Below are 22,936 nucleotides of genomic sequence, written 5' to 3' on the forward strand. Positions count from 1 at the left end.
ATGGAGGTTTGTCTAGTGAGTGAAATGGAACAAACAGTATGGTACTGTCATCAGAGTAGATCATTGAAAAGAATAACAAGGGGCAATCAATAGCCATATGTTAATACTGTGTCATATGGATTTAGTGTAATAAATCATACAACTAAAAACAACCATGTATGTATACTTCCTGGTATAGAGAGAGACATAAATGCATTATATGTATTACCTGAAAAAAACTGATTGTAAAATCGTACGTACACTGTAATCTCTTAGAAAACATTTTTGTATGTTCACATGCATAGAATAAATCTGAAAAGAGTAACAGTATGAATAACTGATTTTTAAAAAATATTTATTTGAGAGGGTGAGCGAGCAAACTTACATGAGCAGGAGGGGCAGATGGAGAGGGAGAGCCAATTTCAAGCCAGCTCCGCACTGAGCGTGGAGCCAGATGCCGGAGCTTGATCTCACAACCCTGAGATTGTGACCTGATCTGAAACCAAGAGTCAGACACTCAACCACCTCTGCCACCCAGGTGCCCCCAAATACTAATTTTTATTGAGCATACCTAGGTTTCAGATACAATGCTAAGGCTCTCTATGCAGTGCTTCGTTTAATGGACCAAAGGTATTAACAAGCTATTTTTGTGTGATAGGATTATAAGAGATTGAATATGTTTCCTGTTTTTATTTCTCTGTATTTTCTAACTCTTCCATAATGATCATACATAATCCTCTGGGAAGAATTTGTTGCTTGAATTTTTTAGTGTTGACTTTCACTATTGAGTCATATAGAAAGAGGGCTTGCATAGTCCTGTAAAAGCAATTAAAGCTTGAAAATCTCAGAATGAGTTTTGTTGGAGGGTGATCTTAGAGAAGTAACTGTATCTCTGGAATTTTATGCTATCACCTATAGACCAGGACAGTTAAATATTGAGGACCCTTGTAAAAAGAGCTGTATATAAACAGTAGTAACTGAATAACTATAATATTTAGTTAGATGTTAAAAAAGCCTTTTTCTATATTATATATGTCATCCAAAATGTGGTGAAGACCAGTGGATATTTTTGCTGCTTTTTTCATATCAGTACCTAGCTAGGGAGTTGATGCTCAAAAGTGACAGAGCCTGTGAACATGTGATTTTGGTCAGGTGAGGTAAAAATTTGATTTAAGTTATTAACTAAGAGATCTTAATTAGACTTCTTCAACAGCTGTGTCATCATTTTCTTAGCAGTGTCTTTTGTTTTTATTTTGTGGATACCAAATCTTAAATATGTTCTCCCCATTTTAGGTCAGTTGGTGGTGTGTACTTTATGCTCCTGTGTCATGAAAACGAAGCAGATTTGGCTCTTTTCAGCTCACATGCTTCCCCTGCTAGCACGACTCTGCCTTGTCCCTCTGGAGACAATTGTTATCATCAACAAATTTGCTATGATTTTTACTGGATTGGAAGTTCTCTACTTTCTTGGGTCTAATCTTTTAGTACCTTATAACCTTGCTAAGTCTGCATACAGAGAATTGGTTCAGGTAAGACTGACAACCACAGACAGCTAGATAAAATTCTACATAAAAATTAGTTCTATTAAAGATTTAGTTCATTTCACAGTGGTGGTCATGGTAACGTTCTGTTAGACAGTTTCTAAGTAGCAACTGTTTTCAACCTAATCAGGAGTATCTGCGATTATGAAGAAGTGTTCTGCAGAGAGGCAGTGAAGTAAAGTGAATTTGTGGAAGCAGAGTGTCTGGGTTTTTATTCTGGCTCTACTGTTTACTAGCTGTGTAGCCTGGGGATGACGGGTAATCATTTAAGTTGGCTTATTCAGTAAAATGGAACTAATAGTAAGAGTCCTACTTAACTTGTAGGGCTGCTGTGAGATTTAAATGAGTTCAGTGCAGCAGACAGTATTCAGTCTGTATTAACCATTACAGTGAAGATGAAAATAATACAGAATTGAAAACCTAGAGGTAAAAATCTATATTTTTCTTCTGTTTAAAGTCCTACTGTGATTACAGGTTTTTTTCCTTGTATTTGCCAGTTTATGTAAACTGAGAAGTTAAGTAGTTCTGGGCTATCATGTGATGGATTTTGTTTAGATATACTGATTTTGCCAACAGGATATGCATCTGCCTTTCCTACTTCTTTAGCCTTTGCTCTAAAACAGATTATTCCCAGATAGAAACAATAGATAAGTATTTCTATTTGACTTAATGTTAAGTATAAGTATGTAAAATAGATATTAAAGCTGACATTGATATATAAAGAGTGCTAAAAGGGACATTCTTTTCTACATTTTGACTGTGTGTATATGGCCTTAAAGTACAGGAGGCTCTCAGATTGATAAACAAACTACTGAGAGAAGTGGTTTTTTTTGTTGTTGTGCTCCAGGGCAGATTTCCCAGAAAAATTTCCCTGAACTCTTGGCTTTAGGCTGATTCTGCCTTCTTTGTTCATCTTATGTAATGATTATCTTGAGCAATTTTCTTGAAAGTAGGTCTTTCAGAGAAGAGGAAGTTATTTTCATACTCCATGAAGAGCTTTTTTATGAGGAATGGTTATAGTTGTATTCAAAGTAAGAATGACTAAAATATGTATTTTTTCTTTGAAATAAATCTACCCTAGTTTGTGGGAAACAGAAGACAATCAGTAATCATTAATTGTATACTGTTTATTTAATCACTATAAGGACAGAGCCCTCATTTCTCAGTGTCCTGTTTACCTTTTTGTTGCCTTAAGATTCATGCATCAGTAGATGTCATGGTTGAAAATAAATTCTAGGTTATGAAATCCACAACTTGGAAACGATTGGATAGGTAAAGAATGGAAACTATCAGGCTTTTTAGTCCTCTTTTCCTTGAATGGAAAGGAGAAGAAGTGCCCTCTACCTCTCAGTGATCAATTTGCTGCTAATAATGATTTTGCACCTAGTTGGACAACTTGCTTTTTCTTTCAATATTTTTTAGTAGGGAAAAAATAGAAGTTAATCTTGACTGGATTTTAGAGAAAGCATTTGATTTATAGATCAAAAATTTAAATTTGGATTAACTAGGTCATTGCATTTTAACTTAATAAAAAGATCTAGATCTACCTAGAAATAGGTGTTAATTAGAAATCAGAAAAACCTGAAGTCCATGTATTTTAATTTAATATAGTTGTATTTTATTGAAACATTGTGCTATCCTGTTGAGAGTTCTGGCAAGATGATTTGGCTGTGTAGGTTAGAATTTGTAGCCTGCCTTGCAGAACCCTGTTGTGTTACCAGGGTCTAGTCCCTGGCATAGTAACTCTAGAAACTTGGTTACATGTATGCTCTTAGGCTTAATCAGATTATGAGAACTAATTTCTCCTAATTAATCGCATAAGAGATTGTTTTACAAACTGGAAAGCTAATTTACTGATTAGTAGATTAATAAACCTTTTTTTAGTTGTACCTTTTTTCCTGGTGTTAATGCACTAAGCAAATCAAATAAATTGAGAAGTGTTTGATAAATACACAGGAGTAGCAAGGGGAATTGATCTGTCTGGGGGAAAAGACTTGCTAACTATCTCCAGTGGAGTAAACTCCAATGTTTATTCTGTCTTCTGTCGATCAGTTTCTCCCCTGTGACATTTCTTGAATACACCCGGAAAAATTCTTCCTTTTACATTGCCCCTTTTTCTGGCCATTCACACACTATTGCTTCATTTATGGTAGTCTGGATCATTTTGATTTAGAGATGAGTAAGTTTACAAAGTCTACTCAACCTACCTTTGATGTAGTTTTACTTTGAAAGTAACTTTACTCTGAACTGTAAGGGCAGTTTATGGTTGTCATTTGATGAGTGTGTGCAAGTGTTAACGCAACATCAGTGAATTTTAGAGAATGTACTAACTGTATGTACAGAGCTAACTTTAAAGGAATTTAATTGAAACAATCTTAAAGTGAAAGAAAAGCAATTTAACTTCTCTCTTTAAGTACTTTAAACTCTTTTGTGTTTAAAAGTGTTTATTGAAATGATAGAAGATGTTTTCCTATTTCATTTTCTTATTCAGGTAGTAGAGGTATATGGCCTTCTAGCTTTGGGAATGTCCCTGTGGAATCAGCTCGTAGTTCCTGTACTCTTCATGGTTTTCTGGCTCGTCTTATTTGCTCTTCAGATTTACTCCTATTTCAGTACTCGAGATCAACCTGCATCCCGGGAGAGGCTTCTTTTCCTTTTCCTGACAAGGTAATTAATGGGAACATGTGATACTATACATAACCTTAGGAAGAGAAGACTTTGATCTAGGAATAGCTAGTTTTGCAAATTTCTAGTTACATTAGAGTGTACCCTATATTTAATTAAGACGGGATTTTCACTTGGTGGATGCCTGGGTCTGGCAGTGCAGGCAGGTGCTAAGGTAATGGTGGTATAGGTGGCTTTAGCAAATGATTTGTGGAAAGGTACATAGCAAATTTTAAAAATATTTTTCTAATTTCAAGTTAAATTATTGGTTGGGTAAATAAAGCATATGTTACTAAAAATAATTGTCAATTATGGAGTATTTAATATGTGCCAGCCACACTTGTAAACACTTACCTTCACACATAATCTTGACCACAATCCTGAGAGATAAGTGCCTTTATTATCATTTACCATTTTCATAGCTGAAGAGACTGTCCTGAGAGTACTTTGCCCCAGGTGTCAGAACCCTTCTGAGTTCACACCCTATGACTTAATCTTGCAGCTAACGCGCTGTTTAATGTTTTGCTTCATTCGATATCGTCAAATAATTGGAGAAGTGAGTATATCATAATGCTTTGCTGTTTGCCCCAAAGGAATTCCAAGACTTGGTTTTTAAGATTTAGTTTAAAAAAAAAAAAATAGCCTTAAGTCATCAGAGTCCTTTATTTTACTGAAGTATCTTAGTTGGGAACTATATCCACATTTGTCATTTTTTCTTCTCTTTGAGTTTGAATCTCAAGCCCTCAGACTCTAGCACATGGCTGTCTATCTTCATTCCCTGACACATACAGACAAGAATAAAACTCTGTCCTTCAGGAGAGTGCAAAAGTACAAAAGCAGACAAAAGTGTTGAGTTTTAGTTAATAGAGCCATTGTTTCTCAGCCAACCAAATGGTGGAGCACTGTGCAGTAAGGGGCATAGGAAGAATGTTACACAGTGTTAGATATCAATAAAAATGTCATAGGGCAGTACCTATTTCAGTAAATAAGCAGAATAAACTTATTGGCATCGAGACAGATTTTGTACTTTCTAAAAATAACACTTCTGGTTGATAAGTAGCTTCTGTAAGCATGCAATAAATTGATACCCAATACATTTTAATACCCAGTTCATTATTCATGAATTGTCACTGCTATTGTTTTTTAATGTAAATAATATGGAAGTTTTGTGAAGAATTTTTAAATGATCCAAAAAGTAATTCAATTTAAAGAGAGAAATATAATCCTTTGGTTAGGATAATAACGCAAGTGTGGGATTGGGATTGGTCATGTTTTAAACCAGATTATTACCCATTAAAAAGCACAGTCAGATCAAGTGTAGCATAGTGTAATAGGCTTCACAAATCAGTAAGCCTGTGAATGAATTTAAACTTATTTACAAAGTTTGAATGTAATACTGAGATTTTTAGATGAGGTTTAGGTGTCTTTTCAAAATGATTTTTCTCTCTCTTCCTTTTTATACATAGGCTAGATTACCCCTTCTCAAAATATGAAGTTTAAATTTGGTTTTTAACAGAGAAGTTTCCTTATGGTTCTTCTGTTAATTTCCATTCCTGTAAGCGTTGTTCATTGTCCTTGATGCTCCTTCCAGGTTACAATGGTGTGTTGCCTTGCCAGAGAACAACTTATTTACCAAAGGAAGATTGCAAGTTTATCAGCATACCCTGACTAAACAAACTGACTAAAAAGCACATGTAAACAAAGGGCTTGTTTTTGCAGCCAGAAAAGAGAAACTAAAATCAATAAAACATCTCACTAAAGAGAGAGAAGAAGAAAAGTTTTATCAAGTTTTCCCAATTCTTTTACTTCCCCCAAATTAGATTGAAACCTTTTACTTTCTTAAGTATGTTCTCTTTTGAAAAATATCCTCTTGAAAATATAATTAAATCATACGGTTTGGATGTAAAAGATTTCTCCAAATATGGAGACAAGAATAGAGAAATAGTATGGAACATCAGTAAAATTTTCAGACTTCCAGTGAGAATGAAGTAAAATTTTTAGTATATTTTTATTTATGATTATCACTTTTTAGTTACTAGACAATTTGTTTAAAATCCTATATAGGGATTTCTTTGAGAAGAGGTCACATCTTGGAAAATTAGATTTGTAAGAATACCATACAGTCATTCTTTTAGCTATCAACCACCATAATTTATAGATATTTTGACTCCTAAAAGGACATTTTTTTCTCATCGTAATGTACATCGGTCTTTGGAAAAGTAGATATTTTCATTTAAGAACTTATTTATAAAGCAATTAATTGTGTAGGAAGGATAATTATGTAGCAGAAGCACAGAGCTACATAGTAAAAGATAGGTATTGATTTGCCTGAATGAATTCCTCATCTCCTGAATGAAGTTCTTAACTGAAATTCTAAAACTTATTTGAACATTTGTTAAATGCTGTATAAATGCTAAATCCAAATTATTAGTACATAATACTACATATGTTTGTAATATACTTAATAAGTTAGTATCTAAAATGTTCAGTGAAAATATTGAATGTATTGCCATAAAGTGTGAAAGTATTTATAAGCTTTAGGTAGTGTAAGGTTTTCCAATTCTTCTTGTAAGTGGTATTCATAGCAAACTTTTATGTTAAAAAACGATGTTAAAATTATTTTTAAGTGGTCTTAGGCTATATTCATGGATATGCTTTTGAAATAACCCAGAAAAGAATGCAATTATGTAACCCTAAATTAAATTAAAATTTAAAGTATCAATAATATGGAAAGTACAGTTATACTGAGAGGAGTTGGGAGCTGCAAAGTCAGTATGGGCCTTCCCTGATAGCAATTTGGTCATATAAGGAGTTTTGACTATTAGCACAAATTGTTTACAGTCTGAATAATTTGAATAGCTAGCATTTTTCAGAAGGAACTATGGGCAACTATACGAGTCTTTTTTGAATATTATCAGCATGTTAATTATATGTTTCTTAGGGTTTGAAGAAAATTTAAACCATTACTGCTTTTGAAATAGATGATAGATAAATAAAAATAGATAAGACTTTGTTTCAGATATGGTGCTATGTACGGAATATTTGCCAGAGATATTTTTTTTAAAAAGTAGGTTAGGATAATATAAGAATGAATTTAAATTATTAATGGAATGGTTAGGTGATTTTTACCTCAAATTTTGGTGTGGGGTGTTTTAATTGAAGAGGATCAGATCAAGATTGGTGGTTTTGAAGGCTTAAGATGGTGTTATTTCAAGTGGAAAATTTTTATCTGTCAATATTTCCCCACCCCCCTTTTTCTAGTATTGCTGAATGCTGCAGCACTCCCTACTCGCTTTTGGGTTTGGTCTTCACGGTTTCCTTCGTTGCCTTGGGTGTCCTGACACTCTGCAAGTTTTACTTGCAGGGTTATCGAGCTTTCATGAATGATCCTGCCATGAATCGGTAAGTTCTTGACTATGGATATCTCTAGACATTAAATATTGTATAGAACTTGAAGAAATAGTGATGAATTTCAGAGGAAACGGAATTTTGAGATTTGTTTTTTCTTGAATGGTTGCAACTGTTTGGATTTAAAATACTTTGAAAATATAACTGAATTTCCATTTGTAAAAGATGGAATTTTACTGTATGTACATAACAGTATATCTTGGACACATTCCTAGATTTAAGAGATTTTGGGGGTAGGTGGGGAGTAAGGGGCAGAGGGAGAGAGAGAATCCTAAGCAGGCTCCACACTCAGCATAGAGCCTGACATGAGAGGCTCAATCTTACAACCTGAGATCATGAGTCATGAGCTAAAATCAACTGTCTTAACTGACTGAGCCACCCAGGTACCTTGAAAGATTTTTGATAGCCTGCTTTTTCCCATTGAAGTTTAAGTGTAGCCCTGTTAAAATCAAATTTCTATATTTGATACTTGAAAAAATTTTTTATGTGTGGACATAATTTTGATACTGATTGAAGTTTCAAGGGATACATTAATGAGAATGTAGAATGGTTAATATAGTTACTAAATCACCAAGATCAGATATTGGGAAACGCTATTTCTAGAACTTATCACAATTTCTGTTAATATAGGAATTTTTAATGATTTCATTTATATAACTTTATATAAACTCTTAAAATTTTAAGTCTTTATGGAATGTTTAAGAATTAGTAGATGGGGGTACCTGGGTGGCTCAGTAGGTTAAGCCTCTGCCTTTGGCTCGGTCATGATCTCAGGGCCCTGGGATCGAGTTCCACATCGGCTGTCTGCTTGGCAGGGAACCTGCTTCCTCCTCTCTCTCTGCCTGCCTCTCTGCCTGCCTCTCTGCCTACTTGTGATCTCTCTCTGTTAAATAAATAAATAAAATCTTAAAAAAAAAAAAAAGAATTAGTAGATGGTGAAGTACCTTGTAAATTGGAGGAAACTTTTTTTAGTGTACATTATTTTTTTTATGACAGAAGAGAAAAAAACCCTAAGCTTTATAATCTTCCTGCTAGTCCTAGCTAACACCTTTATAATGACAAAAGAGGGAGAAGGGCAGGAAAGAAAAATAATTCATGTATAAGCTCATAAAATTCACACCATTCAGAAAATGTGAAATGGGAAGTGACAACTCTTTTCCCCCTGCTTGCCATTTCCTCTCCCTAAAGGTAGCAGCTTATAATGGTTATTTTTAAATTTCTTACGGGGAAAAGTACACATATATATTTTTGCTACTCTTGTTGTTTTTATTTCATTTCCACATAGTATACACAGTTTGGCCCCTTAGTTTTTCACTTAAATATGTTTTGGATTTTTTTTATATCAACACAAAGGCATCCTCATTCTTTCTGATAAAGTCATAGTATTTCAAAATACTAAAGTATTTCTTTTTTTTTAACCCTTAATTAGGAAACTTTCAAATTAACCAAGTTGAGAGAATAGTAAAGTGAACTTACATATACCTGTGACCCATCTCCAGTAATAACAGCCAGTTTTCTGTCATGCATGCCCCTATCTACTCCACTTACTTTGTCCCCTCCATAATCCGCAGCTGCCCTTGGTGCAGATCCCAGATATAATATCATTTTACCCATAAATATTTCAGTCTCATTTGAAAAAGCATAACTATAATAGCACATTCATTCCCAGTAAGAGAAGAATTCCTCGACATCAGATTCCCAGTTGTGTTCATATTCCCCACCCCTTTAAAAAAAATTTTTTTTTTTTTTGTTTGGTCAGCTTCAGATCTAAATAAGGGCCATATTGCAGTTGGTTAATACTTTTTAAGCCTCTTTTTTAATATTTAGGTCCCTGTTGTGTCTGTATTTTTTCCCTTTCATTTTATTTGTTGAAGACACCAGATTGTCCTGTTTAATTTTTTAGAGTTTGGATTTTGCCAGTTGTATTCTTGTGATACCACATAACATGTTCTGTTATTCACTATATTTTCTCTTACATTTAAGTTTTTTGTAGTACATCCATAGGGTAAATTATTACCAGTAAGATTATTGAATTGAAGGGTATATACATTTTTAAATTTATTAGTGAGTTTTTCTCTAAAAAGGTTTTATCTGTTTTATCTCAATATTTTGTTTTGTTTTGTTTTATCTCAATATTAGTCTCCCCATTTTTTTCTCATAATTCCTTGTTGGTGGTTGGGTCATCAAACTTTGATATATTTGCTCATTTGTGGTTTTGAAAAACTAGATTTAGCCTTGTTCATTTATTTGTGAGAGTTCTTTTTAAATCAAGTGATTAAGATAAAAAAGATCTCAGGATTTTGTACAAATTTTCCATATGGAAACAGAATTTCAAAAAAAGTTTATAGTCTGCTTAAAGAGACCTTTCTACTCCAAGACTATGAAGACGTTTACCTGTGATTTTTTTTTTAATAATCAAGATATAGCTCATAACAAATATGTATAATTCAGTGAATACCTAAGAATGGGAGAGTATCTGGCTCATTTATCTTAGAAGTTGCTTTTTAGGGGCGCCTGGGTGGCTCAGTGGGTTAAAGCCTCTGCCTTCAGCTCGGGTCATGATCTCAGGGTCCTGGGATCGAGCCCCATATCCGGGCTCTCTGCTCAGCAGGGAGCTTGCTTCCCTTCCTCTCTTTGTGCCTGTCTCCCTGCCTACCTCTGATCTCTGTCTGTCAAATAAATAAATAAAATCTTTAAAAAAAAAAAAAAAAGAAGTTGCTTTTTATCTCCTCATTGTATGCTCAAATAATAGCTGTTAACGTTTTGCATGCATAAAATGGTGTATTATGACTATATATTACTATTATATTGGTATTCTATAAAAGTTAATATTCTGATGAGGTTTGTTGTCTAAGTCAGACCAGATCACAAATATGTAACAACAATGTAAGTCTTTGAATTATTTTTTCTTGGAATGAAATGAGGTTCTGACTGATTGCTTTTCTGAAAACATATGCTTTTTCTAGGGGCATGACAGAAGGAGTTACGCTGTTAATCCTGGCAGTGCAGACTGGTCTGATAGAACTACAGGTTGTTCACCGAGCTTTCCTGCTCAGTATTATCCTTTTCATTGTCGTAGCTTCTATTCTGCAGTCTATGTTAGAGATTGCAGATCCTATTGTTTTGGCGCTGGGAGCATCTAGAGACAAGTAAGAAACTTCCTAAAAGAAATTTTTATAATATTCTTTATATGAGTTTGTTGTCTAAAGATTTAGATAATGTTTAGAGACAGAAAATGAATGAATAATTGGTATTAGCTTAAGGTGACAAGTTTACCTTTTTATTTTCTCTATGTGTTTTGACTTTTCTGTTTATTTCTCTCAAAAGTCTTATAGTTAGAAATCACATCAAAGGCCAATTACAAGTCACCTTTTTCGTCAGAGAAATTTAATGCTTTTTATGTTTGTTCAGTTTTAAAATGAAGAATGGAGAGGATCAAATTTAGTCCAGGAAATATAGTAAATAATAGATTTTCTGTGTAATGCTAAAGCAGAGAAAGCACTGAGAGAACAGAGAAAATCATTTGAAGGAGAGAGAAATAAAGGCTCTTGGGCAGTCATAAAGATAGGCATTTATGGAATAACGGCCTCATGGGATGGCCTTTAGACAGTTTTAACTTACTGAGGTTTTAGTGGGGATTCCTGACACCTTATGGGACCAGGCAAAATTAATATAGCTGCATTTATGTTCATGTCATATTACAGAAGTTTTCTTAAGGAATAAAAGTCATTATTTAGGTGCGTCTGGGTGGCTCAGTGGATTAAGCCTCTGCCTTCAGCTCAGGTTATGATCTGAGGGTACTGGGATCGAGTACGGCATCCGGCTTTCTGCTTGGCAGGGAGCCTGCTTCCCCTTCTCTCTCTGCCTGCCTCTCTGCCTACTTGTGATCTCTTTCTCTCTGTGTCAAGTAAATAAATCTTAAAAAAAAAAAAGTTATTATTTAGCTCTCTAAGATAGAATTAGGCTTACTGTAGCTTCTACAAGGGCATTCTATAACGAATTACTAAAAATTCAGCACCGCTGTTTTGCATCTGTTGGTATTCCATTCTGCTGAGTTTTGAAATACCTGAATTTATTGCTTCTTCAGCAATGTTTTATGAGTAAGGGAACAGGCGATCTTTTGGGAGATAAATTTTTGACAGCAGATTTTTCAGAACACTTAAATCAACATTTTAATTACAGTTCATCAGATTTGTCTTTTTATCCCCATATCCCACATTGCTGAGCATTCTGAAAATTTTCTCAAATGGTGGCTGCAAGAATCAATTTAATTTCAATAAGCTCAGAGGTCTTTGATTTGTTTCAGATAATCTTTTTAATTATAGTTATTTGAGGTTTGGTTTTGAGGTGTAAGGCATCTCAATAGGAGCATTTCAGTTGTTGAACTCCGCTGTGAGCTCGGTTAAGTAGCCATTTAAATGGGTTGTTTTGACCTAAGTACAACACTATTTTGTCATTTCTGACAGTATCATTTAGTAGTATTACTTATACAAATTAATTTAGCATATACTGATAAGACTAATATAATACTATAGAAAATATTAGAAAAGAGAAAGACATATATAGTTCCACTACCATAAGAACCAGTAAATCGAGTTCTGATTTCCACCAGGATGTTGAAGTAGCTGCATTACTGGCTTTTTTCTTCAAGGTCAAATGGAGAGGAAGTTTAGAAAGGAAAGGAGAAGCCCTGTGTGTGGGTGGGCGGTGGTTATTTTGCATTGATGTCAGTGGTGTTGGTGTCCACTGCAGTGTTAGCCTAAGCCAGAGTGGCTCTTGGCTATGAAAGCATGAAAAAGGGTTGAATTGTTAGCGTTAGGTTCTTCTCTCTACCATTGCCTGCAGTAAATAAATAAGAGAGTCCTATCAACAGCTATATACCAGTACTTTTTTAAAACAAGTGAAATGGAAGAGTGTAAGAAAAATGTAACTTACTAGAACTGACTAAAGAATTAAAAAACTTGGATAGTTCTGTAGCTGTTAAAGAAGTGGAAGTAAATGGCAAACCTCTCAACCCAGATGGTATTACAAGCAAGTTCCAAACTTTGAAGGAACAGATTATCCCTATTTGAAATACACCTTTCCAGACAATAAAAAGAATGCTACTTAACTCAATTCTTTGAGGCTAGTATTATCCCTGTTTTGAAATCAGACAGACGACTTGAGAAAGATAAAGTTTTATTTCACTCGTAGTAGGAGGTACTATGCAAATTTTTAGTATTAGCTGGAGTATAGACGGCTTGAGCACGGGAGCAGAGAGCCCCCAAACAGACCCATCTATGTTGGACTTTGATATATGACAGGGGAGGCATGTCCAATGAGTAGGACAGGTGGCACTCTTCCATAATGTTGCTGGAAAAAATGGTTTCTATTTGGAAACAGATGGAATGGGTTCCTCTCTCACACTATTAAACATAGAATCAGCCCTGGAATGTTAGAAACCTAAAATGTCAAAAACAAAAAATTAAATCTCACATAGGCTAATATATTACAGACTTTCAAGTAGGAAACAGTTTCTTAAACTGACTGCTGTGGAAGAGTGAGAGTAAGTATTAAGACGGGCCATGGTTATGAAAGGGAAGAGTGATAAATCTAATGATTACAATTAATAACTTTTTAGACCTAAAGTTAACTTCACAAACTGGGAGAAGATATTCATAGTATTTGCACTTGCCCAGGAATTGGTATCAAAGTACAAACAGCTCAAATGAGCAAGAGAAATGGATGAAAAACATTTTTATCTTTAGGTTTTTAGTGAGAGAGACACCTGGAAATGAAGAAAGGTTCAGTATCATGTAAATCAAGACCACTCTGAGGTGCTGTTTTAAACCTGTGGGATTGGCAAGGAATAAAGGAAGGAAGGAAGAAGGGGGAGAGAAAGGAAAGTCGACTGAGTATCTAGAGTGGAAGAAGGTCTAGATGACACAGTATCCCCAGTTTCTGGTGGGAGTATCAAGTGGCGTAATCACTTTGGAAATAGTGTGGCTATCGCTCCTCCTACATATATACTCAAGACATTCTTGCACATGTTCAGTAAGGACATACAGAAGAATGTCCAGAGCACAATTCACAGTAGCAAAAATCCAGGAACAAGCCAAATGACAATAGACAGGAAAGTGGGTGAGTAAATGTGATGATAGTTACTGTGGAATGTTAGAAATATAGTGACACAGAAAACAATATGCACAAGTCATAGCATTATAAAGTTAGAAAATAAATCCCAAGAGATGACAGTGTAGCATGTTATTTTTATGTTAAAAATTTAAAATATACCCTTTAGGAATACGTACAAATTAATAAACAAAACTGTAAAAAGGAAAGCAAGCGAGAGTAAAGAACACAGATTCTAGTTAATGCTTTCAGGGTACAGGGAGGCAGGACGTGGAATAGGCAGGCCTGCTATATGGTTAATCGTGGTTAATTGTCCAGGCCCTCTCTTTTTTGTATGGAGAGACGGGTTCGTGAAGGCTTGTTACAATATTTAAGATAGCTAATTAGATTACTAGCTCAGTAGAAAGAGGGACACCCACAGACCAATGGTGACAATGCATCCTGAATCAAGGATTATGACTAATTCAGAGTACTAGCGATTGAGAAAGGAAATGAAAAGTATCTTAATTCTCAAATTAGAGAAATAATTAAGAGATAATATTGATAGTTCATAATAACACTGCTTCTATCATTTAAGAAATAATTATTAGAGGGAAAAATGCTTCACATGTCTTTGGAATAGCTTGGACTAGATGTAATTTCCAGTGTTTAACCTAAAAAGGTGTCTCAGATTTAGCCATAGAGATAATTGTTGCCTTTATCTGTAAATTTTATTCAGTTTTTAACAAGGAATTTTAGGATAATGGTCTACTTACTCAAATTATGTAGTAGATTTTCAAATGACAAACGTTTTTAAAAAAATGGATTGGGTGAATGGAAAATTTTTTTTATTTTATAGTGCTTATTAATGGGATAAGATTTCAATGTTTTCTGCTATTCATTTTATATTTAATTTTAAATTAGATTTTAATAGAATTTTAACTGCTTAAATAAGGATATAAATATATCTGTGTATATAATATACACACTATGTGTGTGTGTTTGTGTATATTCATACTTATGCCAAAATTAGACATAAATTATAACTCTTGGGATAATAGGTGTTCATGCTTCTCTGTGTAATTAAAAATACACATTGTGTCTATATGTAAATATATTCCTATTTTATATAAATAGATCACCGCTTAATTTTGAAAAATATATTTAAAGCTTTAAGGCAAATTAGCCTGTTAAAGAAAATGATTTATAATTTAACATCTAATGAAGTATAACTACTGTTACAGTAATTCCTGCCTGCCTGCCTTTCTTTAAAAAAATAAAATAGAACTTTTTATGTTTTGGATCTCAGAGCAGAACTACCCGCAAGTTTATGTTTGTCCCATAACTTTGGGAGGTGGAAAATGTTTGCAAGAAAAGGTGTAAAACAGTTCCAAAGTACCTAGCTTTAATTTTTACTATAATAATAATTTTTCTCTGAATTATTAATTATAGAAAGTCCCATACAGTCTAGCATTTAACTTTGTGTGTGGTTTTTTTCCTTATGCCATTTTTTAAAAAATCTTCAGACTGTATAGATTTGAGATCACATATAATGATATTTAATTAAAACTTAATTTTTTTGCAGCCATGAGCTCTTAAACAATTTGGTTGAAATCTACATTTCCTCAATGATTAAATGAATAAATGTTCATGTTTTATAGGAAGTCAGTAGTAATTTTAAGTCTTTGTTACTCAGTTTACATAGATTTTAATTGCGTTTTGTGTTTTGAGAGGGAGGAAATCTGTTTTGGAAATGAGAGAGGAAATTTGTTTTTGTGAACCCCACAGTGATTTCTTTCTAGATTTGTGATCAGTGTATTAAAAAATTACCCTACCTTTGGCTTTTATTTACCCACGAAATGGAAATATCTATTACCTTTTTAAAAAATACCTTGTGGCAGCCCTTTATCTTCATAAAGTAACTATAAGTAAACTTAAAGGGCGTGGAATTCCCCTTTTCTCTGTTGAATGGAAAGCTTTTTCAAATTTCTGCTTAAGGCACTTGTTAGGGAACAACCTAACTTGTTAGGTTTGTGTATCTTTTAAAACTTGGTATACAATCTGTCTTAAATTGTGGTGTATTTAAGGAATGATTTAGTAGAATATTTTGATATGTGAAGAGGTACACAAGAAAAAATTGTGTTCCTCCTTCTTGTGCCATAACTGGGGCTTCTGTATATGTATTCCACCGTTGACAAGTAGGGTTCAAGTGGAATCAGAAACTGAAATCTAAGTCTGAGAAGTCTCTTGATTTGTTGGGTGTCTTAAAAGCATAAAGTCTTCTTGTATGTAAAAAGTATACATATAATATATTAAGACACACACTAAGCTGTATATAAAGTATATGTATACATTAAGCTATGTATATGAAGTTATATTTTACTTACATATATAGTACTCCCCTTGATATAACCATGATCACTTTTGTCCTGCTTATATCATAGGGCTTTGCATTTGGGTGGATAGATAGGTAGGTTTAAAAAAAAGAAAAATAGATGGCAGTAGATGGAAAATAATTTGAAAATATCAAGCAGAGAAATAAATTTTCAACTTTTCTTTGCCCCTTCAAACAAGTTGAGCTTAAAAGCTGAGTTATGTGAGGAAGGAGATATTGTTCTTTTTTTTAAAGGAGTGTAAATTTGGGTGATAAGACATTTTTATGTATATGTACATATGTATTATTTAGATAATAACTTTAGATAAAAAATAAAGTATAAATAAAAATATTTAGGCATACAACATATAAATATCTGTATGAATGAAACAAGACTATAATTTTGGTGTATGATTGCTGGTACCAGTATTCTGAGAGGATCAGTGATTCCTGGAGAAGGGATTCATGCTACCTGATTTGTTCAGCTTGAGCTAGCTTAAGGGGTTTAGAACAGGAGAGAGTGGGACAGAGGTGTTTCTAGTGGGATGTAAGAGTGCTTGTGTTTTTCTGGGAGTACAGTTAATTAACCATCTTTGTTTATAGTGAGGAATAGGGATTGACAAGTTTGGACCAAAAAAATGGGAGTTCAGATGCAAGGCTAGGAAGTTTAGAGAAGGCATTGACAATATTAATGCTAGTCGAGCTTTAGGAAGATTAATCAGGCAGGCAGTATCCAGGATAGATTGGAACTAGGGGAGGAAGACCAACTAGTAGGTCCTAAAACACAGTGGTTCATAGTTTTTCCACCCCCAGCCCTGACAGATGTGAAGATTAATATAGCTGTTGGAGAACCATTCCTCTTAGTAATACTGTGCTTACGGTTGCAGAGATTTCCATCACAGTGCAACAGGTGGGAGGAAGATGTCTTATGACTTAAGATCATACATTATTGTGAACGGTTAATGCTCCAAAAGCCTGAAGTCACTTTGAAATTTGTAGGAATGAAAATGGAACTGAAAGTTAACTATTAAAACTGATGGTGCTTGGGAATTTTGACTGAGTAGAGAGAAAAGGTGACTCAGGTGGCTTTGAAATACCAGGCCTATGACCCTTGTCCTGAAACCTAGTCTATAGTGACTGGCAAGGAGAAGGATGCTTAGTAAAGCATTTGGGAAATGTCAGCATGGCCCAAGACCTATCCATTGCTAACAGGATTGTTGTGGTCCTGGGTGACAGGTGCTTTAAAGGACTGTTTTTGTTTCTCTAGGAGTTTATGGAAACACTTCCGTGCTGTGAGCCTTTGTTTATTTTTGCTAGTGTTCCCTGCTTACATGGCTTACATGATTTGCCAGTTTTTCCACATGGATTTTTGGCTGCTTATCATTATTTCTAGCAGCATTCTCACCTCTCTTCAGGTAAGCCTAGGAATAATTAACTTTACATAATAATTGAATTTACTTATTTTTCCTTCCAGAAAAAGAATTAAACTTTTTCAAGATGAATGATTATAAGTGACCTGTTTAGGTGATTACTTCCTACCTTACTTATCAGAATAACATTACACTGATATGAACATAGAGCTTAGATAGTAGGTTATTAAAATATCACACCTATCTGTGTCACTGTATCTTTTTTTTATCGAGGTAATTAAACTTTGCAAATGTATAAAATGATACAGAGCTATCATGTAAAGCTTAAATTGATAAGTAACTATAAAATATTAAAAGATTTTATAGCTTGTCTGGAGCACATTTTCTTAGTAAATACCCGCTCAAGAATATTCTTAGTTTCATGATTTATGTGAATATGTGACATGTGTAATATACACATAGATGCATACAACAGATAATATTGCCCTGGAAATAATAAGCTTATTGTAACTTGAAAGTGGATCTTTGCTGCCTGATCAGTAAGAAGTAAAAGAAAACATAACACTGGCAACAAAGATTTATTCATTGTTACTTTAGAGATAAAGGTTCTTTGAAAGTTGACTACAGGATTAGGAAAATTTAGAGCGAGTTTTAATGGGTTTTGGTGATCTCTGGGGAATGAAAGGAAAGGGTGAGTCAGAAAAGTGATAACTAGTCAGAATTATTTTAAGAAAGTTACATCTCAAGATACGGCTTTTTGGTATCAAATGCTTGGATCACTGAGATTACCTGCATTTTAATTATACCATGGTTTTCTCTGATATTAAATATGGCATCCTAAAACTGTTAGGAATGTTATTGCTTAAAGTCTATGAAAAGCCTTTCTTAGTGGTCATACTTTGTTTTAAAATACATGTATTTTACAGGTTTTGGGAACACTTTTTATTTATGTCTTATTTATGGTTGAGGAATTCCGAAAAGAGCCAGTGGAAAACATGGATGATGTCATCTACTATGTGAATGGCACTTACCGCCTTCTGGAGTTTCTTGTGGCCCTCTGTGTGGTGGCCTATGGTGTCTCAGAGACCATCTTTGGAGAATGGACCGTAATGGGCTCAATGATCATCTTTATCCATTCCTATTATAATGTGTGGCTTCGGGCACAGCTGGGGTGGAAGAGCTTCCTACTCCGAAGGGATGCTGTGAATAAGATTAAATCATTACCCATTGCTACAAAAGAGCAGCTGGAGAAGCACAATGATATATGTGCCATCTGTTACCAGGTAACTCATACAATAGGAATCCATTTGGGTGGGTTGGTGTATCGCTTGGGACTTTAACCACATTAACCAAATTTAAGTTAAATTTGTAGGCAGAATTATTTCCTTGGTTAAAAAAAATAGGTCTCAGAAATTGTTAAAGACCTGATAGAATATTTCCATTTTATTTCTGAGTTAAGTTTTTAATTTAGTCCCTCAAGTTCTAATTTATTGTTATTTTCAACATTGCTCACCAATAAATAAAGGAAAAACAGGTCAGGTGTATTTTATATTTACTCCCAAATATACACACACACACACCACACACACACACACACACACACACACACACACACATATCCTGTCAAATATATACGATCGTTCAGGAGTCAGCAACTTCTGAAAAGTGGTGTGCCAAGATTCTGACACTTTTCCTTCTGGTATTTCCAGGATGGGAAGAAGTATTCATTTACTTAACATAGGTAGAGAGAGTATATGTTTACCTGTAGGTTGATGACTACCTGAGATGGATACAAGCCTTTGTGTCTGGAAGTGGGAACTAGAGGGTATGAGAGAGTCACCTAACCCATATGCCGTTGTAGTTGGCCTTCCTGGCATCTTTGGCATGTGTGTTATGAAGAGCTGATGTCTGCCTCCTATTAAAATTGAAACGTAGTATTGAAATGAGTTTGGAAATATCACTGCAAAAAATAGGCCTACAGTTTATCGTCACCACTAACTTGGGCAGGGGGGTGGTTGAGGAGCAGCTTTTTATAGCTAAATTGTGCTATTGGAAGTATGGATAGAATAAGGGCAACAACAGAAATTGTTTAAAATCCCTCTTAAAGAGTGTAGGCTGGTGGACTAAAACGAGATAATAGAGTCATTCAGTATGAGGGAATGGTCTTTAGCCAAGGTGCTTTACAGTTTAGATGGGAGTGTGTATGTATTGGTGTGTGTTTAAGATTGCCTAGCTCAAGAATTTAGTCTTAAGAATAAGATGCAACTACCACTTTTTTATTCTTGTTAGAACATACCTTTGGGTACTCACAAAATAATGTCTTCCGAGTTGTTTTTGTATTTGGGGGACTAAGGACAATTGTAGGTTCCCCCCAAGTGAAGTGGCCATTGTCTTAGTTCTGCTTCCTTTGTGCTTGGTAGCATCGTTGTATGTGGGAAAGAGCACGTCAAAGACAGGGCACATCAGCTTCAGCAGCCAATGTCTAAATATTCCAACTCCGGGATTTAAGAATCTCCTTTTTGTATTTCCTGTTGCCACATCACTTTTTTTGAGGTGCTAGAACTACCTGCTGATATCACACAGAAAATGAAAGTCAAATTGCTTAACTTCCCAGCTGGCTGCTTTTCCTTGAATGGCTTTCTGCTTAAAAGTTGACTTCCAGGTGTTACCAGTTCTTGGCAAGGAATTTCTGTCACAACTACAACTCCTTGTTTTGGGACTTTAAACAAAATTAATGGTTGAGTCACTAAATGTATATTCTTAACAATTAAATCATGTCCTCAGCCTTCCCTCCCCGAATATATATTCTGCAAGGAACATTAATGCAAAGTAAACCACTTCTTAATCCGGTGGTTATCAAACTTGAGTGTGCCTAAAACTTACATGGGTGGCTTGCTGTAACTGTAGATTTGTGAATGCTGTCTTAAGCTATTCCAATTCTGTAGGTCTTGGGGGGCTCAATAATATGCCTGGTTATTAGCAAGCACTCTGGGTGATTGTGATGCAGATCGAGAAGCTGTGGCTTAGACAGACCCTATCTTGAAGACTGCATTACATACATTCTCCTTAATGAAATTGCCACTTCCTTGCCAATACCCTGGTGTTATGTGGCTGATTTTGTCTCCTTGCCAGTGATTTCATCATGGAATAATCTGTTTAGCTGTGTTGAAGCATAACTGTGGGAAGTCCTGTCTTCATCAGATTTTCTTAGGTTCTAATTACACGCGTGCCATGCGGGGGGAAACCCAGTGATCACACTGCAGTAGTTATGTGATGCTTGTGTTCCATATGAAGGCAGAAGCCAGTTAAGAAGTTTGTTGCTTTCTCATTTTTTATTTTTACTTCTTTTAAAAACTGCTTAGCCAGTGGTTCTTGCATTGTTGGTGTAAAAGTGTCTCTGAAGGCAGGAGGATTATCACTGTAATCTAAAATGAGTTTTATTCTAAAATCTGTGTTACACCTTTTCTATGGGGAATTGTGGGAAAGAAATGTTGGAACTAGAACTTTTGGGATTAGCAGCAAAGATTTTAGATAATGGGCATTTATTGAGGTATCTTTCCCTCCCTTCTAGGACATGAAATCTGCTGTGATCACACCTTGCAGTCATTTCTTCCATGCAGGCTGCCTCAAGAAGTGGCTATATGTCCAGGAGACCTGCCCTCTGTGCCACTGCCACCTCAAAAACTCCTCCCAGCTTCCAGGGTTAGGAGCTGAGCTGGTTCCGCAACCTCATGCTGGAGTTGAGCAAAATATGCTTCAGGAAGGAACTGAACCTGCAAATCAAGAGCATCCTCCAGGGACTGGGATGCAAGAAGGTTCCAGGGACAATAATGAGTGCATTGCCACTAGATCAGATAGCCAGGAAGGGACTTGTGATCCTAAGGAATATCCTTCTAGTGTGAAAGATGAAGCATGTCCTGTTGAGGTCAGCCTAGAAGAAAAGAAGCAGAAATAATGCTTTGATACTCTGGAGAAGTTAACTCACTATGAAATTTGAGCTCAGATTTGAGGAATGAATGTATGAGATGATGAGGCAGGAAACTTGACATTCCAAGGGTCTGATCCAGGAAGTAATCTCAGTGGAGACTGCTTGCTTTCATCCCCTTGACATTGTGGGAGAAAATTGCAATGTATGCTAATCAAAATGTATTTATATAGCCCATGCTGATATTTTGTAGAGGTCTGCCAAGAAAACTCAACCTCAATAACTTCAGAAACTGCCCCTGATTTGTAAGGGATACATAAAATCAGATTTGAGTGCTTGCAAGGGGCTAAAGAAAGGATAAAGAGCATGAAGACAGCATGGGAAGAAGCAGGCAGAAGCGGAACTGACATTTAACTTTCTATGGGACAGAATCATTCTTACTACAAAGTATGAGTAGTGACCAGCCCTTTTCACCACCCCCCTTTCCCTCAGTTAATTGGAACTCAGTCAGGTGATAATTGAGTTTTGTACAGCACTGAAATGAAATCAAAGATGTAAGAGCATTGATTGTATTCCAAGATTGAAGCACGCTCATACTTCGTATGTGCTTTAGGGGAGGGGGTGGGTGGGCACTGGGCCTTGCGGGTGCATTCATGTAATCTGAGACTCTTGAACTTTATGATGGAGTCTTCAATATTTTGATGTATATGGAACTTTTGTTAATATATTGTATACTGTGTTGGCTGTGTGACGTAAACTAAAACTCTAATGAACACTTTGGGGTCCACGTTAGTGTAGGAAACCAAAGTGGGAGGGGTTTTAGGGCACTGATAAAGGCCCGAAGTGTACTTTTCAATCCTGTGTAATGTTTAATTCTTGCAACTGAATCAAAACAGTGTTAAATTCTGGCAATATTTGCACTTGGGGAATGAGTACATAACTGTATGATCACACTCTGCAAATGCCACTTTTAAAGCTGTTAATAGACTTTGCACCTTTTCTTTGACAAGTTTGTGTCATATTTAAATTTTTACATTCATCATGGCTACAGGTAGAACTGGGGAGGGGGGACTGTAATTTTTTATGGGAATTTTGATATGAAAAGAAACTAGTCATTTATTTATACAATAGGCTTGGCTCAAAAAGTGTTTTTCAGACTCGATATTCCTAATGTGGGATGTGACTTTATTTTATTTTTAGTAGCAAATTTGACAGACATAGCTGAATGTCTTAATAAATTTAAATTTGAAGATAACGGTGTTTTGTTCCCGTGATGATTATTATTGGAAAGTGAAATTCTGTTCTTAGGAGGTTTTGTTTTTATCCACCCAGGTTTCTTATATCTATTTCCCTGTCAAAATGCCCTGCAAGTGGCAAAACGTTTTGATTGAAAATGACCAGCTCTTTGAAATCTACACTAGTGGAAGCAAACCTAGCTTTGCATTAGATGCCTTTGGGGAGTTTTTTTTTTTTTTAAAGTACACATTTCATGGATGGACCTCGAGGGTGTTATGCTAAGAGAAATCAGACTGAGAAAGACAGATGCCATATGATTTCACTCCTGTGGAATCTGAAAAACAAAATA

The 22,936-nt window shown here is 35.1% G+C and overlaps 1 protein-coding gene across 2 annotated transcripts in view; it reads left to right on the forward strand.

Annotated features, from left to right (window-relative positions):
* The window catches only part of RNF145 (ring finger protein 145), a 54,075-nt gene extending 31,469 nt beyond the window's left edge, over nucleotides 1-22,606 (forward strand). For both annotated transcript variants that reach the window (XM_045075648.1, XM_045075649.1), the window contains 7 exons: nucleotides 1,273-1,508; nucleotides 4,012-4,187; nucleotides 7,446-7,586; nucleotides 10,559-10,741; nucleotides 17,324-17,471; nucleotides 18,353-18,709; nucleotides 20,998-22,606. In XM_045075648.1, coding sequence (XP_044931583.1) covers nucleotides 1,273-1,508; nucleotides 4,012-4,187; nucleotides 7,446-7,586; nucleotides 10,559-10,741; nucleotides 17,324-17,471; nucleotides 18,353-18,709; nucleotides 20,998-21,381 — 1,625 coding nt within the window. In that variant the 3' untranslated portion in view covers nucleotides 21,382-22,606. The remainder of the gene's footprint in view (nucleotides 1-1,272; nucleotides 1,509-4,011; nucleotides 4,188-7,445; nucleotides 7,587-10,558; nucleotides 10,742-17,323; nucleotides 17,472-18,352; nucleotides 18,710-20,997) is intronic.
* Nucleotides 22,607-22,936: the final 330 nt, after the last annotated feature.

Source organism: Mustela putorius, unplaced genomic scaffold (genome assembly GCF_011764305.1).
Source record: "Mustela putorius furo isolate JIRA1106 unplaced genomic scaffold, ASM1176430v1.1 tig00000145_pilon_pilon_pilon, whole genome shotgun sequence".
Lineage (NCBI taxonomy): Eukaryota > Metazoa > Chordata > Mammalia > Carnivora > Mustelidae > Mustela > Mustela putorius.